Source organism: Vigna unguiculata, chromosome 1, assembly GCF_004118075.2.
Source record: "Vigna unguiculata cultivar IT97K-499-35 chromosome 1, ASM411807v1, whole genome shotgun sequence".
Taxonomy (NCBI): domain Eukaryota; kingdom Viridiplantae; phylum Streptophyta; class Magnoliopsida; order Fabales; family Fabaceae; genus Vigna; species Vigna unguiculata.
In genome coordinates, this window is record NC_040279.1 from 30,935,212 (window position 1) to 30,960,219 (window position 25,008).

The 25,008-nt window shown below is 33.9% G+C and overlaps 1 protein-coding gene across 1 annotated transcript; it reads left to right on the top strand.

Moving 5' to 3' along the window:
- The first annotated feature begins 1,024 nt into the window (after nucleotides 1-1,024).
- Nucleotides 1,025-22,249, top strand: LOC114190763 (protein HUA2-LIKE 2-like). The gene is made up of 16 exons (XM_028079780.1): nucleotides 1,025-1,475; nucleotides 2,154-2,230; nucleotides 7,161-9,134; nucleotides 9,494-9,947; nucleotides 11,514-11,622; nucleotides 11,762-11,874; nucleotides 11,989-12,173; nucleotides 12,249-12,747; nucleotides 12,859-13,294; nucleotides 13,421-13,588; nucleotides 18,739-18,845; nucleotides 18,955-19,031; nucleotides 19,172-19,233; nucleotides 19,393-19,511; nucleotides 21,671-21,838; nucleotides 21,950-22,249. Exons 1-16 carry the CDS (start codon nucleotides 1,353-1,355, stop codon nucleotides 21,980-21,982), a joined length of 4,704 nt encoding a protein of 1,567 aa, XP_027935581.1. The 5' UTR covers nucleotides 1,025-1,352; the 3' UTR covers nucleotides 21,983-22,249.
- Nucleotides 22,250-25,008: the final 2,759 nt, after the last annotated feature.

Sequence of the window (25,008 nt, forward strand, 5' to 3'; positions counted from 1 at the left end):
AATACATTAAAAAAAAGTCAAAAAACATTTTCACTCAATTACACACATTTATATTATGTTTAAACAAAACACAATACCTGTATAAAAATGAAGATATTATGACTAATTTATCTTCTCCATAATCCATCTTAAGTTTTTATAAAAAGTAAATAGTTAATTTTACTTATAATTATTTGTTATGAATTAAATTTCAACTAAAAAACACAATTACTAGAAATTTAAAGACCTACACTAAAATATTCAAAAATATAAAAAAAATGGTACGAAATTAAGTAACTTGAATTTTTTTTAATTAACCCAATCAAGCTGGATTTTATATATCTTTGAACATATTAACATTTTCTATCCAAACACCAGTGCAATAACAATGGTGTCAAATGATTAATTAAAGTGTATCAAAGAGAAGAAAGAAAGAAATAAACATTTAAAATCGAAGATATACAAAAGTTACAATTAAAGATGTTCATTAGCATTATGCATTGAAATTTCATCCACTATATCGTAAGTTTTTTTTAATATTAAATAATAAAAATTTCTTTGCAGGAATTTTTTTTTTCGTAAGAATTCTATTCGAGTGGCTTAAAATTTTAAAAAATAGTAGCAAATTTGATTCTTCAGCAATGTGTATTTGAATAGTAACTACTGGATCCTAAGCTTTTTTTTATCATACTAAGTGATAAAATTATTATAAACAATTTGTTTCCGAGTAAAGCTTTCATTTTCATAACAATTTTATTTGACTGGAATAAGGTTTTGAAAATAAAAGTGATATTTAAAAAAAAAAGGTAAATTTATTTACGATAGGATACAATAGTGCTAGATTCAAGATTAGTTGGTAGAAAGAACCTTAGTCACACTGATTTCTACTGTATAAACAAGGAGATTTTAACAGTTTTGAAAAAAAGAGATTAGAATTTTTTTAGTTCTGATATTAAATTAAGGTTTATTTGAGGGGGTGGTGACGTGGCAGAGGGAAGAAAAGAGGGTTTATTTACTTGATTTTACAGTGAGCGCACCAGGTGCACATTAGCGCACTTCACGGAGTGTGTGAATGCATATACCCAGAACCTTGCGCACCCTAAACTTAGCCACCACCACCGCACCAGTACCAGCAGCAGCACCTTCTTCTATTCTTCTTCCTGCCTCACCAAACGAAACTCTTCTCTCTTTTCTTATCTCATGTTTTTCATTCTCTCTCAAACTCTATTCCTGATTAGGGTTTTCTCTATTCCCAATGCCTGCTAATTCTGTCTGCCAATTCCCAACCCTGCCAGCTCCTTCGATCCTTCACCCAAGTTCCTTCGCCGTTTACTTTTGCGCCATTCAGAGCGAATCGGGAGCTGCTTCCTGCCATGCCGCCTAGTCGGAGAAAGAGCGGAAAAAAGGCGGCGGCGGCTGCCGCCGCTTGCAGTCAGTTTAAGGTCGGCGATCTCGTGCTTGCTAAGGTTAAGGGATTCCCTGTTTGGCCTGCGACGGTGAGTGTTTCCTGCTAATTGTTAAGTGAATGCTTGAGTTTTTGGATTGATTGTGTTTTACTGTCCAGAATAACACACCACTCCCCCTTGGATTGCGTATTTTGTTGGTTCTCCTTTGCTGAACTATGTTGCAGTGGAAAGTGTGTGAATCGATCAATTTGGGTGATGTTTTGTTTTAAAGTGTATATTGAATTTTGTTGAAGTTTTGGGGTCTGACCTTGATTATCTAGTTTGCCTTAGCTTAAGTTTTTCTTTAAGTGGTTGCCTGTTTTTGTTTCAATTAATTCGGATGTTTTATTTATGTGTATTATGTCTTTTATTAAAAGTTTTTGGGTCTGACTATGTATGTTGTATGCCTTTAGCTAAAGTTTGCAGTTTTTCTGTCTAATTTTGATAGTATATGGGTACTGGCTTAATCAAATAATTATCTTGTGGAAATATTTAATGAATGACTTAGTTGGGGGTAGAGGCTCCCGGAATTTGGTTAGGAACAGATATGGAGAAGGTAAGAGACCAGGGGCCATTGTTAAACAATTCAGAACTTTGCTTTTGCATTTTCTGTTGTCCTGTATAGGTTATACGTTTGTTATGGACAGTTGGGCACTTTTCCTCGTAGTTTGGTTTGGATTTTATGAGAATTTTATTTGCTGATTAAGTTGTTTTTGATTCTTGGGGCAGGTGGATGAGCCGCAGAAGTGGGGTTACGCTGCTGATCGGAAGAAAGTATTTGTCTACTTCTTTGGAACCCAACAAATGTGTGTATTCAAATCCATGTCTCACATGATTGAATTGCTATTGGTATGCATATGGTGTTCATGTTTGATAAGTAAATGAATATAAATGATGAAATTTCAAACTAAGTTGTTTGCAATGGTATAAGTATAAATGTGACATGGTTCATATCTTTTTGACCTAGGGATTCTGTAAGGTTTAATTGTGGTATTCTTGTTCATTTTAATTCTCTCGGTGTTTGCTGGAAATAAGATTTTGAAACATAAACACTGATTTTCCCTAAATCAATTCATGCAAAAACTGACTCTTCAAAGTCTTAAATCTCAAAATTTAGCTAAATGAACCCTATCAATAACCTGTGATAGTAATATATATGATGTGAGGTGGTATGATTTATAATTTGAGAGTTCTGCTTATGGTGTTTTTGTGGATAGAAATGTTTTTATACTGGATTGCGAGTTAGGCTTTGTGACTGTGAATGCTTGAATCCGTAATGTTTTGGTTTCTGCTTGGTCCACAGTGTGTTTTATTTTTTTCTGTAATAATTTTCCTTCTTTTCTGTTCTTCACGTTAGATTCTTTCTTAGTTAGTATTTTGCCTTTTATTCAATTCCGAGGGCCAGAGTGCAGCTCTATAAATTATGTTTTCTTTTGGCATCCTCAAAATATTTTTTCTTGCTAAATTCACCCTGTAATCTTTCCTATAGCCCTGTCACTACTTATTCTTATGGTTATTAAAACTTATTTGGAACTTTTGTGGTTCTCTATTTAGTTGATTTACAAGGAAGTGATAAACTGGTTAAAGATCCAGCAAAAAATATAGCAATCTTGGTTAATTATAGGTAGTTATTATCTTGGTCAATTAGAGGAAGTTATAATATTGGTTACATATCCAGTAAGAACATGTACAAGGAAGTTATACACCAGCGTTATTGAAAAATGGCCATGGTGTGGCACAATGATGGAAGGTGGTGGTGGATTGCTGGATGCCACAGCATGGTGGTGGTGGATTGAGTTTGGAAGCGCATTGTGGCCACTTTAGACGTTACAGAAATCACACCAGCACCTTGTGACTCGTTGTGAGGAAGAAGATGAAGCCTCGGTCCTGACTTTGACACCTATGCCACTCTCTAATTTCATTGTTTCTAATGCTGTTATGTTATGAGTCCTTAGACCCAACCAAGCCCAACATTTGTTTTTGAAAGGGTTGGGTAATAAAACCTGAACCAAACCCAATCCATGACTAAAAAATCTATACCAACCACAAACCAAAAAGCACAGCAGATCTGGTTCAACAACCATGGTCACTTAGTCAGGCACAGATGGTGCTGCCACTTCACGTGACTTGTGATGCTGCCACCTACAGCTTATTCCTTTGCTACCTGCTATGTGTTCTGCTGTCATCATTCCATGGCAGTGGCAGTGCTTGTTCCCTTGTCCTCACACAACTATATCTTGGTTTATCTGTTTCCTCTTTTGTACTTAATTGTCCCCCTCCCCTTCTTTTGTTTCCTCTTTCATTCTTCACCACCACCGTCTCCTTTTTCTTTCTTTTTTTCTCTTTTCTACTCTATTTATTTTTGTCCTTATTTAAAGTTTTGAACTTGAGGGTTTATGTTTTTGATTTTATTATTATTTTAATTTCTAGACTATCTATCTATCTATTTATCTATTACTATTAACTGTTTGGTTGTCTTTCATTATTTTCACATTGCAATTATATTTCTGTTTTGTTTATGTATATGAATACATTGCATTTTTTTTGTCTGTGATGCTTTTGTCATGACCTGTTATGAGTTTGGATATATTTTGTAAAGGATGTTTGGGTTGCCAATATCTTTTTAATTCAATATCAACAGCATTGCTCAACTCCAATTTTTCCTAAATAAATTCGTGCTAATTGTGACATTGTTAACATCTTTTCTTGTATCACTCCTATATCCATTTGACATGCTTTTATTACCATGTGAAAACCCATTTACATGTATAGGGTACTATACTTGCTTTATTAGTATACTTTTATACTTTTTGGGGGGTTTAGGAACACTTGAAAGAGTATATATGAGGAAAAGAGCTTGATGATCAATTACGTAGAACAAAAGCTTAAGGAAGAGAAAGAAAACATTTTTAATATCCAATTGATGAAGTGGCCAATGATAGAGTTGCCATTGCAAAGAAGAGACAAATTATTGTCGTTTTTGCCACTTAAGAAAAAGTATTACTATAATCCATACCATATATTTGAATCCTTTAGCCACAAATTGGGCTTGAAGGCGATCAACTTCACTATTTGACCCTACTTTAAGGGTGCACACTCATCTACAACCAATTGTTTTTGCCCAGATGGCACAGAAACTAAGTCCCATGTGTGATTATGTTCAGGGATCTACATTTCAACAATCATGGCTTGTTGCCAGTCAAGTACTTTGGTCACATTTTTTTGGATTGGTAATAGAAGACATAGAGGAAATAAATGAGAAGTAGGAAGGGGATAACTGATAATAGCTTAGAAAATTGTAAATGGGATGGGGATTGTGGGTAGAGTATCTTTTCAAAGAGCAATAAGTTAGTTGGAATTTTTAGTATCAAGAATCATTGTATTGAGTATGGTATTTAGTGATGATAATGAAGGACCTGATGAAATGTAGATTTTGACTTTGTATGGATTGTGAGATGTAGATTTTTGAGAAATTGGGATGTGTAGAAGATTGTGCCTGACTACTGGATTTTAACCTCAAGTTCTTGCTATTTTTCATTAGGATACTTTGGTTCAATTGTTTTGGATGTGAAGATATTTTGTCTTGTTAGGAAAGCCATGGAAAGAGTAACAATTTTCTTGAGTATGTCTCGTTCTCTTACAATTAAATCATTGAGGACATCCTTGACCACCATGTCCTCCTTTATTGCCATGTTCTCCCCTTCCTCGAGTAGATACCATGGCAAAAACGTCAGTAGGATCATTAAGGTTTCTGCCTTTAAGAGTTGGAACACAACATGGTTGTGCTGTTAGTCTTTCCACTGATGGGACTTCTTGTCCGGTTTAGATTTGATCTTGAATATGATCAAAATTTGGATTCATGGCACAAATTATCATGACCATATGTAACTTGTCCAACTTCTGCTTATAAACATCTTTAACTCCTCAAAGAAGATTGACGTTTGAACATTCAAAGATGTCATCTTATGTTTTGTCTATTTGAGAGATGGCAATTTATGTACAAAATCATGTAGTCTCGGAATGTCATTTGAGAAGATGTTCTAAGCCTTCTTCCAAAAGGATTTACATGTTTTGAGGGTCCCCAATATATTAGGTTCATTAGATTGCCACAACAGAGCACAAAGTTGCCAGTCAAACTTCTTCCACTGTTCAACACTTGATGATATTTCACTGCTGTCTTTTTTCCAGTTTATCATCAAAACCTTAGCCAAGAAACCAAAGTTCAACACGAGCACAGTATGATAAATAATTTTTAGCATTAAGTTTTTTTGTAGTAATTGTTGGAACCCAAAAAATGAGTGTTCCATAGCTCTAGTAGAAACCGAAAACCAAGACAAAATATGATTGTTCCATACATTTTTGTATGCATAAAAGAAAAGTGTGTTCTTGAAATTTTGTTGACAACTGGAAAGTAGGAAGGTGAAGGTGTTACTTCCTTTTCTTGACTGTTGTATAGTTAGCTTTACTCTGTCTCTGTTTTAACCAGTTTGATTTCCCTGATGTTCTGTTGGTATAACTATACCATATATTGTCTTGGTTCAGGGTTTTTGTTTGGTTTTGGTCTATAAAATGTTTATCGTTGTCTCTCTGCATTAGTGAGAGCTGAATCAGTGTTGGATTGAGAGGCAGAGGTATTCAATCCAGTATATTGGTATGCTTAGACCAGCCATATGAATTCAAAACACAAGCTCTTCTCACTTAAAAGTTTGATTCACTTCTTTTGATTTCAATTCCAGATTCTGGCACAGCTTTGTCTCCTGTCATAAACCATTCTTACATGAAATGGGATGTGGCAGAACGGTTACTTGGTTTGGTATGAACAAGTCTTGCCTTGATTCAGATTATACCCACATTCTGAGCTTTCAAATAAGTTTTTAGACATGTCTCATATTTTGATGTCTCAAGTTGCATAAAATCCCGAGATAACTCAATCTGCATTGTGTTCAGCTACTGGTCGTGATGAATGTATCCTCTACGTTCTCATTGTTACTCTAAGGGGGATTGTCACAGAGATGCAAAGCCTCTGCTTCCCATTTAAAGTTAGCACCTATCTTGTCAATTGTTATATAATTTTTGCGATCCAGTTGTACGGCATTCCTGAAATTTACAAGGCTGTAATTGGACTATTTGTTTTAAAGGGTTCTATAGAATAGGCTGTTGCAGTGATGTGGTATTGGGCTAAGGAAAATAAGGAAGGACAGTTGCACCTGAGTGCCTTGAGTCCCTGTAAAGGCTCTGATAAAATGTGCTGTAATAATTTTCCCATATTTGAGTATAGTTACTCTCCTATACTTAAAGATAATTAATAACTAGAAATAAGGTACGAATTTCTGCGTACTTGTTGATAGATGACAAATTTCTACGTAGTTAATAGATCTGAGGAAATATACGAACTATATTCCTTATGATTAAATAAGGTACGATGTGAGTTAATATTGATTAAATCATTCTACATCCATACTTAATCAGGGAAGGAAGGAAGTGACTTACACCAACTTTAAAGGGAAGAATAATAAATTAGGTTTTGAATTTTTAATTTCTATTTCTTAGTTGATGATTCCATTGACTGAATGTGAATTGTTTTGAATATAATTTATTTTTAAGCTAACGGTAAGACTTCATAACTGTGTTGTGTTGTGGAATCTCTCTCAACCTTTAATTATTTCCCCTTGCACAAGGCTTATATTTATACAGCTTGAAAGTTGTCTTAGTTTGGAATGTGATTTGGTTTTTCAGAGCATTCTGTAATCCTACCGATGTAGAAGCATTTACTGAAGATAAGAAACAATCTCTTGCCAAACGTCCAGGAAGGGGTGCTGATTTTGCACGTGCAGTAAAGGAGATTATTGAAAGTTATGAAAAATCGAAGTGTGATAATCTAGATGATGACACTAGTTCTGATGGTGAAATTGGTATTGCAAATTTATCAAATCCACTTGATCCATCTGCAAACCTATGGTCAAAGGATGAGATCGAGGCTCCTTTGGCAATTAATTCACAAAAGGAATCTTCAAATTGTGTGATCGGCAGACCTGATGTAGTTTGTGCAGCTGAGGATGCTGTTGCATTGAGGAATGAGTCATATAATATAGAGGCATCATTGGATGAACCTACTGATAATGCTACTGTGACTGCAACTGTAAAATCACCTTTTCCAATTACCCTAAGAAATGAACCAGCTCGAAGGATTAGAAGCACATTACAGGTCCAAGACTTTGTTGTACCTTGTAGTGATGGTGAAAATTTCGGTGATGGCAATAGTGATGACTATGTATTAGCTGATGCAATTCAGAAAATGGATATACGAAGGTGTAAACATACCAGGAAATCTCCTAGTCTTTTCGGTTGTGATGATACTAATTCACTTGCATTTGCCTCAAATCTTAGCATGGAGGACAATGGTTCTGAAATTATTACAATAAATTCTGATGGCTTTGCTTTAAATGAGGGAAGTACAATAGATTGTAATTTAAAACTTGAACAGTCTGAGCCTTTTGAATGCCCTGAAGGTGAAGATGATTTGAACAAAGGTCTTGATCTAGAAATAAAGACTGTAATCAGCAAGAAGAAAAGAAGACCAACTAGGAAGAAAGAAACTAATGATGCTGGTGCACTGAATGCCAGTCAAACTTTGCTGAATATGAGTGAAAATTCAAAAGAGAGATGCCCTGACCAAGATGGAGATGAACACTTGCCCTTGGTGAAACGAGCCAGAGTTAGAATGAATAAATCATCAACAGAGGCAGAACTTAATAGCACTGTAGAAGTCCTGGTGAAGAGTGGTGATGAAGATATTACTGACTCACCACATCAATTAATCACATCCTCAAATTGTGAAAATGGTAGCCATCCTGAAGTAGGTTCATCAGTCTTGAAAGAAGCTTTGGTTAATGTTTCTCCTAACTTAAAAGCTCCATCTTCAGAAAATGGTTCTCATATTTGTAAAATTAAGAAAGAGCAAATGATTGGCTTTTCTGTGAATGATGAAGCTGCTCTGCCTCCATCTAAACGTATTCATCGTGCTTTGGAAGCAATGTCTGCCAATGCTGCTGAAGATGGTCAAGCTTGCATGGAATCATCATCCTCTATGGTGGCATCACCTGGTAGGTGCTGTATATCTACTCTCGAGAAATGTCCTTGCATGACTGATAATAATGAAGGAGGTAATGGTTTAGAACTTCAAAGGTTGGATTCTTGTGACATTGATTCTTCCCATGTTAGTGTGTCTAGTTTCTCAGCTCGTTCAAATACAATTATTTCCATAGAGAACGGGTCATCTATAGAATTGGATGAGCAGTTGGCCAAGTACGAAAATGAAATTGGAAAGGATGCCATCCCTTGTGATAGACAGCAAGTTGGTGAAGATCTTATTGATTCTGTTGTTTGTTTTCCTTCCAAAATAGTTTCTCAAATTGAGTTACATGGCAAAATTTCTCCTAATCCTGATATGAAATGTTGTCAAGTTGGAAGCAATCAAGATTCACCAGGTCCATCCTTGTTACCAAACGGTGATGTCAACATCAGGCCTTTGAACCATTCAGATGCATCAAATACATTAGAGCATGGCGGAATAAGTCTTGATCCTGTGTTCAGGGCCAGTGAAAGTGATAAATTATTACCTCAAAACAGAAGTAACGTGCCCCAGAATGTGGTGGTTGGTTGTGAGGATGTGAAGCAAGTAGTTGGTGACAGCAAAAAAATTAATGACATGTAAGTTATTTTAGCCTGTACAATTACTAGATTCTGATCACACATCCTTGGGGAGAAAAAAAGAAAAGATTATGTTAAAAACATTTTACTTTAATTATTTATAAAGATTTGCTTTTTTATTTCTTTAAAGATTTCTATTCATTTCCACAAACATCACTATTGGGTAAATTTGTCACCCTTCTGCTGTACACCCTTTTGATTGGGGTCAATGGAATTCAATCACTGGGGTCATATGATAAACATATTTTAACGAATCTGTTAAAGGTGATGCTAGTAAATGAAAAGAGAACAATTGTGTGATGAAAGTAATGGTGCATTTCTTCCAATTCAATAAATCTTGTGCTATTATTTCTTTTCAGGCATGAGGTTATTAAAGAAGTGAAATTTAAAGGACAAGAGGAGGATATGAATTCTGTCTCAATATCAAATGATTATTCAGGTGAAAAGGGTAATTTAGGGATTGTGTCAAGCCCATCTTTGACTGATGGGAGAGTCTGCCTTCCACCAGGTTCACCTCCAAACACAACATCAGTCTGCAATATTTCTACATCAGACAGTAGTAATATCCTTCAAAATGGAAGTTGTAGCCCTGATGTACACCAAAAAAACACTTTATCGGTTCCTACTGATGGATGGAAAGATGGGATTGTGGCAAATGACCGATCAAGATCTGTGGGCAAGTCAACTGAAGCAGGAGATGCTGCTTTGTTGTACTTTGAAGCAATGCTTGGGACATTGACAAGGACAAAGGAAAGTATTGGTCGAGCAACACGCATTGCTATTGACTGTGCAAAGTTTGGCATTGCAACTAAGGTAATGTGATGGTGCTTTCTAGATTTTTATTTTCTTCCGTGTCAATAGGACATGTTTGACCATTGAACTGTTAATGCTTTTTTGATTATATTAGTTTTACTTATGAGTCAAGGGAACCCAATAAGGTGGGCTTAATAGTGGATGGAGGGTTGAGATAGTTTGTATAGGGGCATAGGTTTAAATCTTTATGCTGTGGTGCTGCTGTTGTATACACAAAAGAAAGCTTTTCATAGTCTGTGTGCCTTTCAAGGCCTTTGCTTTCTTGTTCTTCAATGTGAGCTTGGTTTTCTTTGCTCTTTTTATGTTTTTTAGAGGTTCAGGATGTGTAAAAATAAGGTGGTTAAACTCAAGATTCAATTTAGACTGGAAAAGGGGATACAAAAACACAAATCGCTGAATTGTAACATGTAATATTCTGCAATATATAATCTTCATATATATGCATATGACATAACTATAAGAGAAAAAAGCTCATGTATCAAACATTTAATTAAACTTTAATTTATTATCCCAGATTAATAAGCATATGAAAGTCAATAACTAAACCGCATACAAATTCACAAGTCATAAACGTCAAGCAAAGCTGCTTAAAATACTGTTGTAGTACCAACCAAGTGACTACTAGTACAAAACACTACACTTGAAACCTAGACTAGACCTCTAAAAAAGATCATCCGATCATAATCGCTCAAGAGATCCTCATTTCTTCCATAGAAAGAGAACCAATCAACCACACAAAAAGAGCAGCAGAAGCAGAGGAGCTAAACGGAGAGTCGGACAACCTCAAGGATGCCAGAGAAGAGCTCTGGTTGTAGTGGTTCATGCAACAATTTTGGGGCTTGGGTGAGAGAGAACCAGTTTTTGTGCTAGGGGTTGAACAAGATGCAGGGATGTCAGGTCAGTGAAGGTGTTTTCCTGTGTTGTTAGTGTTGGGGCTACAGAAAAGTGGGTTTTGGGGATTGGGCTTAGGATTACAAAAAGCCCAAAATGAAAAAGAAAGAAACTTGATTCACTAGTGAAAGTTGGCACTTGAAACTGATTCAACCAATTTTACAATTCCCCTTGGCAAGTCTACCTATTCTGCTCAGCAGTGATTATGAGCAGGGACGAATAGAAGTCTGAATTGAACTTATTGGTGTTCATGTATTATAATTATGACATTTTGGATACAAATCTCATCTCCTGGTAGAATTTGAATTTCTTTAGGAGGAAACATTTGTTTTGTGATAACCAAAATATTGGAGTCATCAAAACATTGTCTTGTGCCTGTTATCCTTAGCCAGAATGCCTTTTCTTTGCCTAAATTATTGAAGAATAAATTGCTTGATGGTATTAGACTAATGTTCTCTTCTTTTTGAACAATCTTCTAAATTATTTGATCATTTTTTCTCTTGGGCATCATTCATCTTGTTTTTGGCATTCCAGTCTAGTTTTGTCTGTCCTAGCTTAAATAAGTTTGAACCAATATGTTTAGATTTAAATCTTACAAACCAAGATGGGAATTAAAACCTTGTCTTAATGATATATGCATTTTTGGGGGGACTGGGCTTTGGGGGTGTATTCTAGGTGGTTGAAATTCTTGTACGTAATCTGGAAATTGAGACGAGCCTGCATCGGAGGGTGGATCTGTTTTTTCTTGTTGATTCTATTGCTCAATGTTCTCGAGGGTTGAAAGGTATTTTTCTTTTTCAATTGTTGTTTCTTCTTGAACCTTGCAAGCACAACCAATAGACTATGTTCGCATGTATCTGTTGATGTTGTAATCATAACCGAACTTATAGTTTTAGTATGTTGAAAATATATTTATTTTCCAGGAGACATTGGTGGAGTGTATCCATCCACTATGAAAGCAGTGCTGCCACGTCTATTGTCTGCAGTTGCTCCTCCTGGAAATGCTGCAAAAGAAAATCGTCGTCAGTGTCTTAAGGCAAGTTAATGAGTTTTTTCCTGTTTACGAAGTTAATCACAGATGTTCAAGTTTTCCCTTTGAAATATTTCTTTGGGTCATTATCCTTGTTAATTTTTCCTCCCAATTATGTAGGTATTAAGGCTGTGGTTGGAGAGAAAAATCCTTCCTGAACCCATTATTCGGCATCATATGCGGGAAATAGACTCATATAGCACTTCAGCTTCTGCAGGTGTCTACTCACGCCGTTCATTAAGAAGAGACAGGCCTTTTGATGACCCTGTCAGAGACATGGAGGGCATGTTTGATGAATATGGAAGGTGTGATGCATTATTCACTCTGCTTTTCTCCTACTTCTTTAAGTGTGTTAACTCAAGTTGCATTTGGTCTTGCAGCAACTCAAGTTTTCAGCTACCTGGATTTTGCATGCCCCGAATGCTTGAAGATGGAGGAAGTGATTCTGATGGAGGGGAGTTTGAGGCTGTTACTCCTGAGCATGATTCTGAAACACATGAAGTGCAAGAAATGGCTCATGCAATTGAAAAACGCAGGCATGTGTTGGAAGATGTTGATGGTGAGCTTGAAATGGAAGATGTCGCTCCCTCTGTTGATCTTGAATTAAATTCAAATTGTAATGTTGATAGAGTAAATGTCCCAGAGTTTGAGAAGAATCTTCACATGTCATTTGCTCCTCCTTTGCCACAAGATTTGCCACCGTCTTCCCCACCCCCACCTTCATCTCCACCACCTCCACCACCACCACCTCCTCCTTCTCCTCCTCCTCCTCCTCCTCCTGTTCCTCTACCTGCACCCCCACCTACTGCACAGCTCACATCAGCTACCTCTGATCAATTTCATGTTGCAGTTGATTCAAAAGGTTTTGGAGATTCACTGGTATGGTTTACACTTGCTTGTTTTTTCTAAACTCAGTGTAACAAGTTGCAGCATGTGACAACTGATGTAATAACCTTTTCCTTTCTACTTGGACTTTGGTTCTTTTTGCAGACCGTGAAAGCCAATGTACTGCATCCTATGGCTCAGCCCTTTTCTGAACCAAGAAATGGTCAACCTGCCAGTGAGGCAATGCAGTATACTGTCCATGAATGTAGAGACAAGCCAATGCAGATGCAGTCGTCTACTTGCTCTTTGAACATTCGCCCTATACAATCAACTGACATTTCCAGGAACACTGATGGTGGTACTATGCATAATAAAGGTTACTCGATACCACCACCTCACCATGTGCCATCTAATCAGTTTTCTTTTGTTCATGGGGAACATCGTATGAAGTCTCAAAGGGAGGTTCTGCAACCCCTTCCATATTCCAATGATTACCATTTTGTGCCGAGTATGAAGAGAGAATTTGGTTATGAAAATCATGAGAGATTAAAACAACATTCATGTGATTACCAAGAGATATGGAATGGTCCTCCTTCTTATGGTAAGACTGATCACTGATGATGCTTTTGTAATGTCAATTTTGAAGTGAAGATGGCAGGCATGCCGTGGTTTTATTTGGGTGTGTATGTATTAGTAATTATCTTTCTTGGGATTTCTCTGCTTTCAGGTCCTTGGTATCATGACAGAGGTGTGACTGCTCCTTATGGTTGTCATCCAAGTGAACCAGCCAGTTTTCCAGGTCATGAATGGAGATTTCCTCCCCCACCACTGAATTACAGGGACTCCTTGCATTTTAGACCTCACTATGAAGATGCAATTCCAGTAGCAAACCGAGGTATATATACCCCCTCTGACAGATTTTCATCAATCTCTAAAACATCTTTATTATCTGATGTACATATGTTATTGGAATTCTTAAATATTACGTGAAAAATATTGAATTGAGGTCTAAGATAATTATGTTTCAGGCCCAAGCTTTTGGCAGCCCAGGTGAAGAGAAATTACCAATAAATGGAGGTCGGCATGCTACTGTCTATTCGCAGGCTTCTTTGGTTATCCTTCACTAATTAGTAACCATTGTTACCTATAATTCACTCATTGAATGTTTGGATACAACCCACTTTTTGGCGTGGGTCCTGCCTTTGTTTAGAAGAGGTGGTTTTTATTCCATCTTTCTGTACATGGAAGAAAAAAATCTTTATAGAGTTCCGCAGAAACTGCACAGAATATGGTTACAATTTGCTAGATTTGTATATAAACATATATATTGCAGCCTCTTCTGCAGAATGCAGAGCAGGAAGAAGAGTCACTGTACAGTCGTTGGAGAACTGTAGCTTATCTCTAGGCTGTCAATTTATCAAATTCTTTTGTTGCAGATTATATAATTTATTTCAAGGAAGCTCTTATAGTTGGTGATCAAAAGTACAAAATTTGTTTAAGGGCTGTTTCCTGAAATTGTTTTCATAATATAGAAAAAACTCCCCTTCGGTAACTAAGATGAGTTGGCTGTATTCTACTTGAGTATTGGCTTTATTTATTTATTTCTCATACATGCCTTTTTGTCATGCACTCAGTGTGAGTACTCTGCAGCCTGTAATTTGATGGCTAATGATAAAACCTTGGCCTTATATTCAAATGTGTGGGGCCATTACCCTCTCCATGCCATGTTAGAATTGATTAAGGTTGTTGGTATGTTCAACTACGTAAGTGTACCGTGTCATGGAGGGCATGCCTAGCTGTTACCATCATAAACTTTGGAAAAGCTTTCGTAGAAATATTTTCTTTTTCAAGTGAAGAAATATGTATTTGCTTTTAAAACTGAATAAATAAAGATCCTCTGTAGTTTTAGAAAAAGCTTGCATTATATCTCCATCATTCCTTTAAATTTTTATATTTGAGATGTTACATGAATGATGAGATTAAGAATTGCAGGACTTTTGTAGGCGTAAATAGAAAGTAACATTATATATTCTTTATAAAAGTATTAAACTGCTAAATGACTTGAACAGGGTAAGGCCATGGCTGGTGTTTTGATGACAGTGACAAACAACATTTTCTTATATCTTTAGTCCCTTTTTTAATGTTTGGTCTAATCAGGTATCTCTTCTTTCGAAATTCATATAATCAGTCTTCAATGATTAATGGCTAGTATTTTTTTTAACGTGGTCAACAATAATTCACATCAATCTTTCATTTATGATAGGTGTCAAATTAATTAGTTTGAAAAATAAAATAAAATATCTTTTTTTTAACTGGGTTTCTTCTCCCTATTCTTCCCAATAGAAGCTTCCTCTCTGCCATCAATCCCTATTGTCGTCTTCCTCCTTCTCTGTCTCTATTATGATCGGGTGTTGTTATGTGTATGAATGTTTTGTTCTATGTTTTTGGTTTTCTGGATGAGTGTGATTTGATATTATTGTGGGTGATTGAGAGGAAGGCTAGAGTTGTTCTGTGTGAGGGTCGTGAGTTGGAGGAATAAGACGAATGAAGTTCTAGAACGTGATTGTTCTGTTGTAGTATAAGGGAACGGTGATGATGGAAGATGATTGCAGTTGATGAATATTTTCATGTTTTCGTTGAACTGGAGTGTTTATAATGGATATTTTTTATTAACAAAATCAGAATTATGATGAGAAATGGAAGGTAGAAGATGAAGGTTGTATGTGAATGGAAGATGTTGGTGCTGGAATGAAGATCTATCTAGGTGTGGAAGATTTGGAAGGAGAAGCCATACATCGAGAAAGAAGAGGATGTGGAAATTTAATTTAACTTTTTAAATTAATTAATTTGTTTAATGCTTTCAGATAAAAGATTACCATTTATCACGTCAAAGAAAAAGAAAATATCAATACGTCAGAGAAAACATTAACACCGTTAGTTATTGAGATTCATCCTATAAATATTGAAAGTGTAAGGGTTTAATTATATCAAATTTTTGAACATAAATTAAAATCAAAATCGCCTAATACTTTTAGTAAAAAAAAAAAGGACAAAAAGATATAGTTAACCCTTATTTTAAAATTCATTACAATGATTTAACTGTTGTGCAAGAGCATGGATGTAAGTTTTCAGTAGAATTTGTGTGTACTTTCTTTGTCTAAGAAATTTAGTGCAAACCAGCAAATTTTTTTTTTCTTTATCTCAAAATTAAGTTTTGAACTCAGCACTTTAAAGAAGTGTAATTATGACTAACCATTTACTAGATAAAAGTGAGTATGGAAATTGTTCCTTCCATTTCACAATTATATGAATCAGCAGAAAATAAAAAAAAAATTATGCTCTTCTTCACCTAAAATTAGAAGGCCGTGTTATAATTGAATATGTAAGAACACTTTACAGGTTTGAGGTTGAGGTTTATCTTGTGAAAAGTGACCATCATGAATAAAGTGGTCTATAAATGAGCGGTTTTTAAAGTCATTTATACAACGTTTGATATTTTTTTTAAAATGAATATATGTATAATCTGAGATGATAAAGATAATCTGTTATTCCCGGTAAAGATTTAAACATTGGTTTCAAGAAAGCATAGTAATTGTACTTTTTCTTTCTATTTTTAATTAATTTATATATTATTTAATCAAACATAAAAGTAAAGAGGCTGAAATTTTCATAACCATTTTATTGACTCGATTTTATTTTATTAAGTTAAATATAATATTAATTTGTAAATTTAATAATCTTATTTAAATAAAGTACCTGGATTATTACTTTTAATTTTTGACATTTTCATTTATAATATGAAAATAATACTGTAAGAAAATATACATTACAAATTATTCCCACCTTTAGTATATATAAACTATATTTATATATTACTTTTAATTATATTTTATAATTAAAAAACATTTAAATATTAAAATTAAATGGATGCACGAATATAATATGTGTTCCGGATACGACACAATACGCCGATACGTTTATTTTGAAAATAATAATATACAATATCAATACGTGATATATGTATATTTGATATATGTATATTGAAAAATATACAATAATTCTTAAAAACGTGATAAATATATGATTATTACAGTGCAATCATAATTAAAGCTATATGTATTCGAATTGTCAACATAAAAAACTATAAATTATTGTCATCTACTATCTATTTATAAATCATATGCTTTGTTGATAAGTATGAGTAAAATATTCTAAAATATCGAACACAAGTATTTGTGTGTTGAAAACAAATATATTATCTAAATTGAAGTACATGTCATAAACTTCTATTTATTTGCTATATACATTTCCTTTCTTCTATCTCGTTGCAAAAACAACTATTTTTAGTATGTTATTTTTATAAACATAATTAATTTCTACACATTATAAAATTTAATAAAAATATAAGTGTTTCATTTATATGATTTTTTATTTTTATAATTATCTTTAATTATATATAAAACAATTGTGTTTTTGTAACTGGCGTAAATTTTACCCTTATAAACATAATTAATAGAAATTGAGTTTTTAAGTAGTATTTTGTCTACCTACCCTTCTACCACTTTTTACTTTATAAACATAATTAATTTTAGTATTCCCTATATTAAAATATAACTAATATATATATATATATATATATATATATATATATATATATATAAAGATATTCATAATTATTATAATAATCAATCTATCAATCTATTGTAATAAAAAGAATAGAGACATGCACCGTCACAAATATGCATTTTTACTATAGTTGTCAAAACGTATAATTCGGCCCGATCTAATACGGGTTGATGATTTAGTGAGTCAATCCAACCCGGTTCATTTTTTAGTGAACCAAAAAATTTTCGAACGCGATCCGACCCACTACGGATTGGTGGATTAAAAGGGTTGGATCACGAGTTCACTTAATTAAAAAAAATACAATTTTTTTATTTTTTTTCCAGTCAAAACTAAATTATAATTTGAATTAAAATTTAAATAAACTTTAATACAATACAAATACAAACCAAAATTAAAAAAATACAAATAATGTGTGTTGGCTAAAAAAACAACATAACATGACAAAGATGTAAAGTCCAACTTAATAAAACACTTGTTTGACTCTTTTATCCACCAACCCGGCTCACCACGGGTTCAACCCGGGTGAGCCGGGTCAATAATTAACCTATATTAAAATTTGTAAAAAAACTTCAACCCAACCTGACCCGAACCCGTGGTGAGCTGGATTGACTCACGGATTTCAACCAATTTTGACAACTCTAATTTCTACGGTGTCTCTGATTTCTACTTGTGTATATAATATATGTATGCAATATTTTATATATAATGCGGATTTCTTCATATTATGCATATATTTTATTTTTAATTATATTTTAAAATAAAAAATTAAACATAAACTACTGATATTCTGAAAATATATACTCAAATTCAACTATTTCATAATAGAAGCATGTTTATTCCTTTTTTTATACACGTTTGTAATTTATATTGTCCATCCAACATTATTTTATTCAAATTACAGAATAAGTATATCAAATAACAAATAATAATATAAACCGACACACTGATAAATTTATGAATTAATATAAACATATTTTTTAACTTATTAAAACAGAATGTTGTAATGAACGCAAGATATGTGATTATGAATAGTTGTTATGTTAGTTAATAAGAGTACAAAATATGCAAACAAGATGAGATAATTTAAGTATTAGGGATTTTAGATAGATTTTAAGATGAGCTAATGTAATGTATTTTTTATAGTTTCTAAAGTGAGAAGAAGACAGTTAGAAAAATATAAAGGAAAATATTGATAACTGTGAAGTTACTAATACTAATCAATTAAAAACCGTTGAACGTGGGAAAAGGGAAAAGTTTGTCAACTCAACTTTAATCATGAAAAAAACGCATAAGTGGTCCACCTGCCATGGCTGGAGGACAGTTAACCTAATGAATGAAATGTGAAGTGGAAGAGTTAAAGAGAGTACAAATTGGTAAACCCAAATATTAGCATATACAGAGTGTACCATCTAAATTAAGAAAGCAAAGAGATAGAGAAAGTTGTGGAAAGAGTCTTCTCTCACTTTTCAGAAATGGGTGCTGCTGAATCAGTCTCGGAAAAATCCATCCATGAATTCTCGGTCAAGGTAGAGGAGATACTCAGAATCTCAACATCGGAAAACCCTTATTTTTTTATTATTTGATTTTGGAAACTATTAGACAATTCTCTCACCATATGGTTCATGGTTGGCACAGGATGCCAAGGGCAGAGACGTGAACCTCACCACCTACAAGGGGAAGGTTCTGCTTGTAGTTAACGTTGCTTCAAAATGGTATTTTTTTACGCACCCTTTTCTTTCTTTTTTTCTAACTCAATTTTCTTTGTGTTTGCTATAAAAATTCAACCTTTCATTCTCTTTTTCCTTTTATTGCTCCTGGGTTAACTGATTAACTCTGTGGGTGTGAATTGCAGTGGATTTACGAATTCCAATTACACCCAGTTAACTGAGCTTTACAGCACATACAAAGACAAAGGTACTGTTTTTTTGTTTAGTTGTTGGGGTTTCATGTTCTTGGATCCTAAATTTGTGTATTTTCAGTGACCAATTACTTTTGAACTTGGTTGGATTGAAGGGCCTGAAAGGAATATCTTTAACTATTCATACTTGAGAGTGTTTTGTTGGTTGATCTCAGGTTTTGAGATACTGGCATTTCCATGCAACCAGTTTTTGAAGCAAGAGCCGGGGAATAGCGAAGAGGCAGAGCAATTTGCCTGTACAAGGTACAAGGCTGAGTATCCCATTTTTGGAAAGGTATGTATGATGCTGGTTGTCTGTGTAAGGCTCTACTGCTTGATTTTGTGCCCTAGATTTTTTAATAGAAAGACGATACATTGATTTTTTGGTTTGTTGTTCTAATTTTATTTTGTGATCAAATGCCGATTGGTTCAGTAGCTTTAAGTTGGTAGTCATTAGTATTTTTCAAATGGGAAGGAATAACAAGCCCTATTGTTTGAGTCCATTGAATACAACGTAGGATCCTTTAAAGTTAAAAACTGTGATATAGACATCTAGTTCTGTGTCATTTTTATTAATTATTAGCCTGGAGAACATGCCGAATAATTTGGTTAATGGAGTGAAAAAGTGTGTGATAGAGGTTGTCAATAGGCAGCTCTAAGTAATTCTTGAGTTCTTGAGACATGAGCTGCTGCTGTGGAGTTTCATGTAAAGGATTGCTTAATGGTATTAGCTAAGTAACAAAACAATGAGAGATACATATTTTGCTGTAGGCCGAGAGACAGAATTGGGATTTAAGCATGCAGATGCTACTATGGCAAGTTGGCAACATGGACTACATTAGTAACCTTTTGGCAGTGGGAGGTATTGTTGCAATACTTTGCTTAATGCAGTGCCATGAGTAGTGCAGATTGAAGCGATGACAGTATTTCCTTGGTATGCTTTCCAATGGAAGTGTGAAGGGCTACTACTCTGAAGCTAAATATATCACACTTTTCAATTGGAACCACAGTAAACTTAATCTGTGTGTTGATTGAATCTATATGATCAGGGTAAAGGATTAGAAGGAAAATAATAAAAAGTTATGTGGATTACAAATAAATCTACAATCTGCAATCTGCCTGGATTCAGAATTACTAATTAGTTGCCATGCCTGTTATATGTTTGTCTTAGACATGGTCTGCATCAATTCACATGAACACTAGGAGGATGTAAAGAAAAGGATAAGGAACCAAAAAAAAAAGTATTAATAATATGCTTGGAGTTATATATCTAATGGTTTAGTCAATGCTACTTTGATGGGATGGAATGTTTGTGGAGTCAGGTTGTGCCAAAGTAAAAATACATTCGGCTTCTAATGATAGGTAAGATTTGACAGTGTGTCGTAAAGTCAAGCCCCAGTTATTGTTTTCCTGTCGCTTAATGTTCTGTGAGTGTGCCCTTATTGAATTTGTAATTGGTTTAGATGACTAAGTACTACTGTAAAATATAGAGCCTCGTTGATGACTGTTGAGAGATGGTTTTCAGTATGCTCTAAACGAGAACAGGAAAACTATTACTCAAGTCCATAAATGCAGCTATGCAAGTTGCCAAGATAGGTCTAATGTAAGTGATTTAGATAGTTCGTAAGAGGTCATAGGTTAAAAATCTCATGTCACCATTGTATCAGAAGAATAAGTGCAGCAAACTGAATTGGTAGAGTTTTGGGTTTGCTATTATCAAGGTGTTATTTGTGCCAGAAACTGCCCTGTTTTTTTAGAGATTAAATTTGAGAAAAGAAAAGGCTGTCTTGCAAGTGCCATATACCTTATGTTAGGTAAGACTTGACTTGAAATGAAATCCAAATGAGCATTGAGACAATGTGCTATGTTCTTTACTTATCTGAACTGTACTGTAATTTGGAAATCATGTCATTTAACATTAAAGGGTTGGTCTAGAACCATGAGGGACAGGTCTGTAGTTACAGTTTTCTTCTATTAAATAAAGGCAAAGCTGTGCCAAAAAGCTTTGGCACTGCACTGTTTGCAGTCCATTGGTGTACATGGTTGGAAATAAATGCTAGAATTTTCAGGGGAGGGTTTTTTAACCTTATTAGGGATTGAGTATATGTATATTGTTTAGCTTCCTTGTGGTGTTCTGCTAAAGGTCTTTTCAGGGGATTAACATGTCTTCCTTGGATCTTCAGAGAGATTACATGTTTTGTTGCATGATTTGTGATATTTTCTTTTTTGGCCTCATTTTTCTCCTTTGACCCTTGTTATCAATTTTTCCCTTGAGGATTTCTTATCCTCTAATTTTGTGTCTTGCTCTTAAATTCTTTGTTTATATTAGAAAAAAGGTCAATACTTGGTACTGTCAAATGAGCCTCATAAAATGTATTACTACATATGGCTGTACTTTCCATTATTTAGCATCATGTTGTTAACTGCATATATTAAATTCCTTTTTATTTGCAGATACGTGTCAATGGACCTGATACAGCACCTGTCTACAAATTCCTTAAAGCAAATAAATCAGGATTTTTGTGTTCTAGGATAAAGTGGAATTTCACCAAGTTTTTGGTTGACAAGGAAGGGAAAGTCCTACAACGTTATGGTCCAACCACCTCACCACTGTCCATTGAAGTACTACTTTCTCTCTCTCTCTGTTTATCTCACATAGCTCTCTATGGATATGCAATGATATTTTGTGTGAAAAATGTTCAAACTTGAAATTATTCTCCTTTGCCTTTACAGAAGGACATCAAGATGGCATTGGGGGAGGCATGAAAGACTCTACAATCACTTCAAATTGATGCTCTCTTGTTGAAGATGATTGAAACATAAGGAATGTATATTTGTAGATGTTTCTTCTAGTGTTGATTTCTTATATATTTCATGTCTAGGGTTTTAGAATTCTGTTTTGGTTTTATGATGTAAATCGTTACACTTTAAACTGACTAATGAACATTAGTTTGAGTTGTTTGTTTTGATGATTGTGACCTAAAAATGATCTTTCTTTGGGTTGAAATGAATAAAGGTTAAAGTGCAGGCTAACTAGTGTCCCTAGATTTTGATCACGGGATCAAATAATTCTTGACTTGGACTCTGGTGTTATTTGACAAAGAAATTTTCATTATTATTTTCTTTCTGGTGTTGACTCCATTATGGAAAGGTAAGTATTGAAAGAGAGATGTTAATAATGAACACTATTATTTGGTGCATTTCATGTGAGCCATATATTGAAAACTAATAATGAATGAATCTTACATGGATTTTGTTGGATAGTAAAAGGTATATCGAAAGAAAAGTAAAAATGAAATGAAAATTGGGCCCCTAGCATCTTATCTTCTATGATAAAACCCCATTCAGATAAACCTCCCTAAATAATTTCCAAAAGGTTAAGCCAAGTTAAAAAGAATAAAGCAATTACGATTGTGAGTGAACCATCACATTGATTAATGACTGCAACTGAACCATGTGACCATTATGACAATCACTCAATCATTTCATAGCTTGTTAATGAGAACTCAACATATTACATCTATATAATATGTAATATATATATATATATATATATATATATATATATATATATATATATATATATTCTATTAATACTCAGTTAAATTCAGAAAAATAACTATTTCTTTAACTTAGTCCAGTAAGGTTTTGTACTCAAATTTACAAATATAATTTAAAATATTTATACTTTTAGGATATATTGAAAACAAATTCTGAAACACATGTATCTGGAGGTATTATTTAAAAATATATTTCGGATATCATCCAAAATACATTTTCCAGAAAGTGTAAAACTTTAAAAGATCATTTTCATCCTTAAATTATAATAATAAGTGCACCTATAAAATGAGGTGAAGAAAGCAATAGTCTGAACATGGGTCAGGCTGCCCCAGGAACAAAACCCACCTCACATATGTACTGGACTGAACCCTACAAATCGTAGGTTATTGCTTTATGCACCACCACAATTACTAACTGCATCTCCATAATATTACTAGACTCAAACACCTCTTACCACCGTACCATTGTACCATATCACATCACTACCACTACCAGAGAAGACGAGAGAAAAAGCAGAAAAAAAAAATCAATCTAAATTTTTTTTTCCAGAACATATTTCATGTATTTCAAACATTTCATGTACGGGTATTCTGAAAATATCATTTTGAAAGGTATTTTATGAGTTCCGGATTTTTTTTTTTTTCAACAATCCCATTCTGAAAAATTTATTCCCGAACACAATTCATACGCTCCGAGAATTATGTTCTGAAAACTTTGTTCCAGAAATTTTGTTCTGATAATTTTATTTCGTATATTTTGTTTCAAAAAGCTTTCAAAACATGTAATCCAAAAATCACTTTTTCAGATAGCAAAATAAGTATTTCAAAAGTTCGAAGAGATGCAGGAAGAAATTACGGGGGTGCAGGAAGTAAAATCCTATACCACTCTTTCACTAGTTTTATACAAATCGATGTGGGACCTGCAATAAAAGAGAGTTGAGAATATGAAGGTTGAACTGAAGATGATGAAAAGAAGGGTTGAAATGAAGAAAAAAAGAAGCTTGGACGTGATGTCATGGCTGCCATTAAGCTGTTTTGACAGTGACAAGGTTTTGGGTGCGACATGCGGCGACACAGTACACGTGACTTTGGAATCTACTGTGGACATGAATATGCGTAACTAGATTTCATGAATGACTTTGAATCATGAATATTATTTCTTACTTATATTCTGGCCTCGTGTGGAAATCAGATGCATGTGTCTTCTCACAGTCACATTCAACAATAACATACCATCCTTCGATATTTGTTGCATTATCATTGCTTTCTCTCTGTCCAAGATTCTCTTCCTCCCTCCACACATTCATGTCTACTCAACATTTTTCAATGTTAGCAAATTTACATAAAATTAATAAAAATATAAAATAAAAGAATTTTCTGAGGTGTGTAAAAATATTCTCCTTAAATATTTATTCGTATGTATAAATTTCTCCGAGTACAACAGGAACATCTCAAATATATTCCAAGATAACAGAAATTAGCAAAATAAGTACTCTTTGAAGAGTAAGTGACTAGGATATAAAGAAGAGAAAAAACAAAGAAATTAAGAAAAGGAGAGATGAGAAAAGATTATTTTTTGAAAGATGATTTGAGCACCTATTTATAGATGATGAATGAATTTAAAAAATCCATACTCCGTAACACCTGGTATGAAAAATAATATTTCATAAAATATGGATGTGGGATCAACTTGCAGAGACATACACCACTAAAAAAAAAGAGGAGGTTTGCTAACGTTACAACAACTAATACAATTATAAATATATAACACTTTCTACTATAATTCTCATTCTTCTTCATCTTTAATTCTCATAAAACTCTCACAAACTTACACTGCATAGATTAAATAGGATTTTAGTTTTTAAACTTTAAAAACGAAGTCAAATTTGTTACGGTTGTAAATTTAGATACAATTTGATCTTAAATTTTGAAAATATATAAATATAATTATTCTAATCAATTGTATTAATTTGATATACTAATATACGTTTGAGACTTATATACTTGAACTATTATTTATGGTTTCTTTGTTTGACTGAACTGAGAACGACGAAGCAAATATATTAATATGATGTGTTTAGTGTGAATAGAAAACAGAAAAAATAGTTTTAGAAAATTGTGGGGTTTACTTGTATTGTTTTTTTTCTTAATTTTATTCTTATTTTCTGTCAAATCAATCATGTTATGCAACTTTCAAAAAAATCCTTCTTTTTCTTACCTATTTCTAATGCA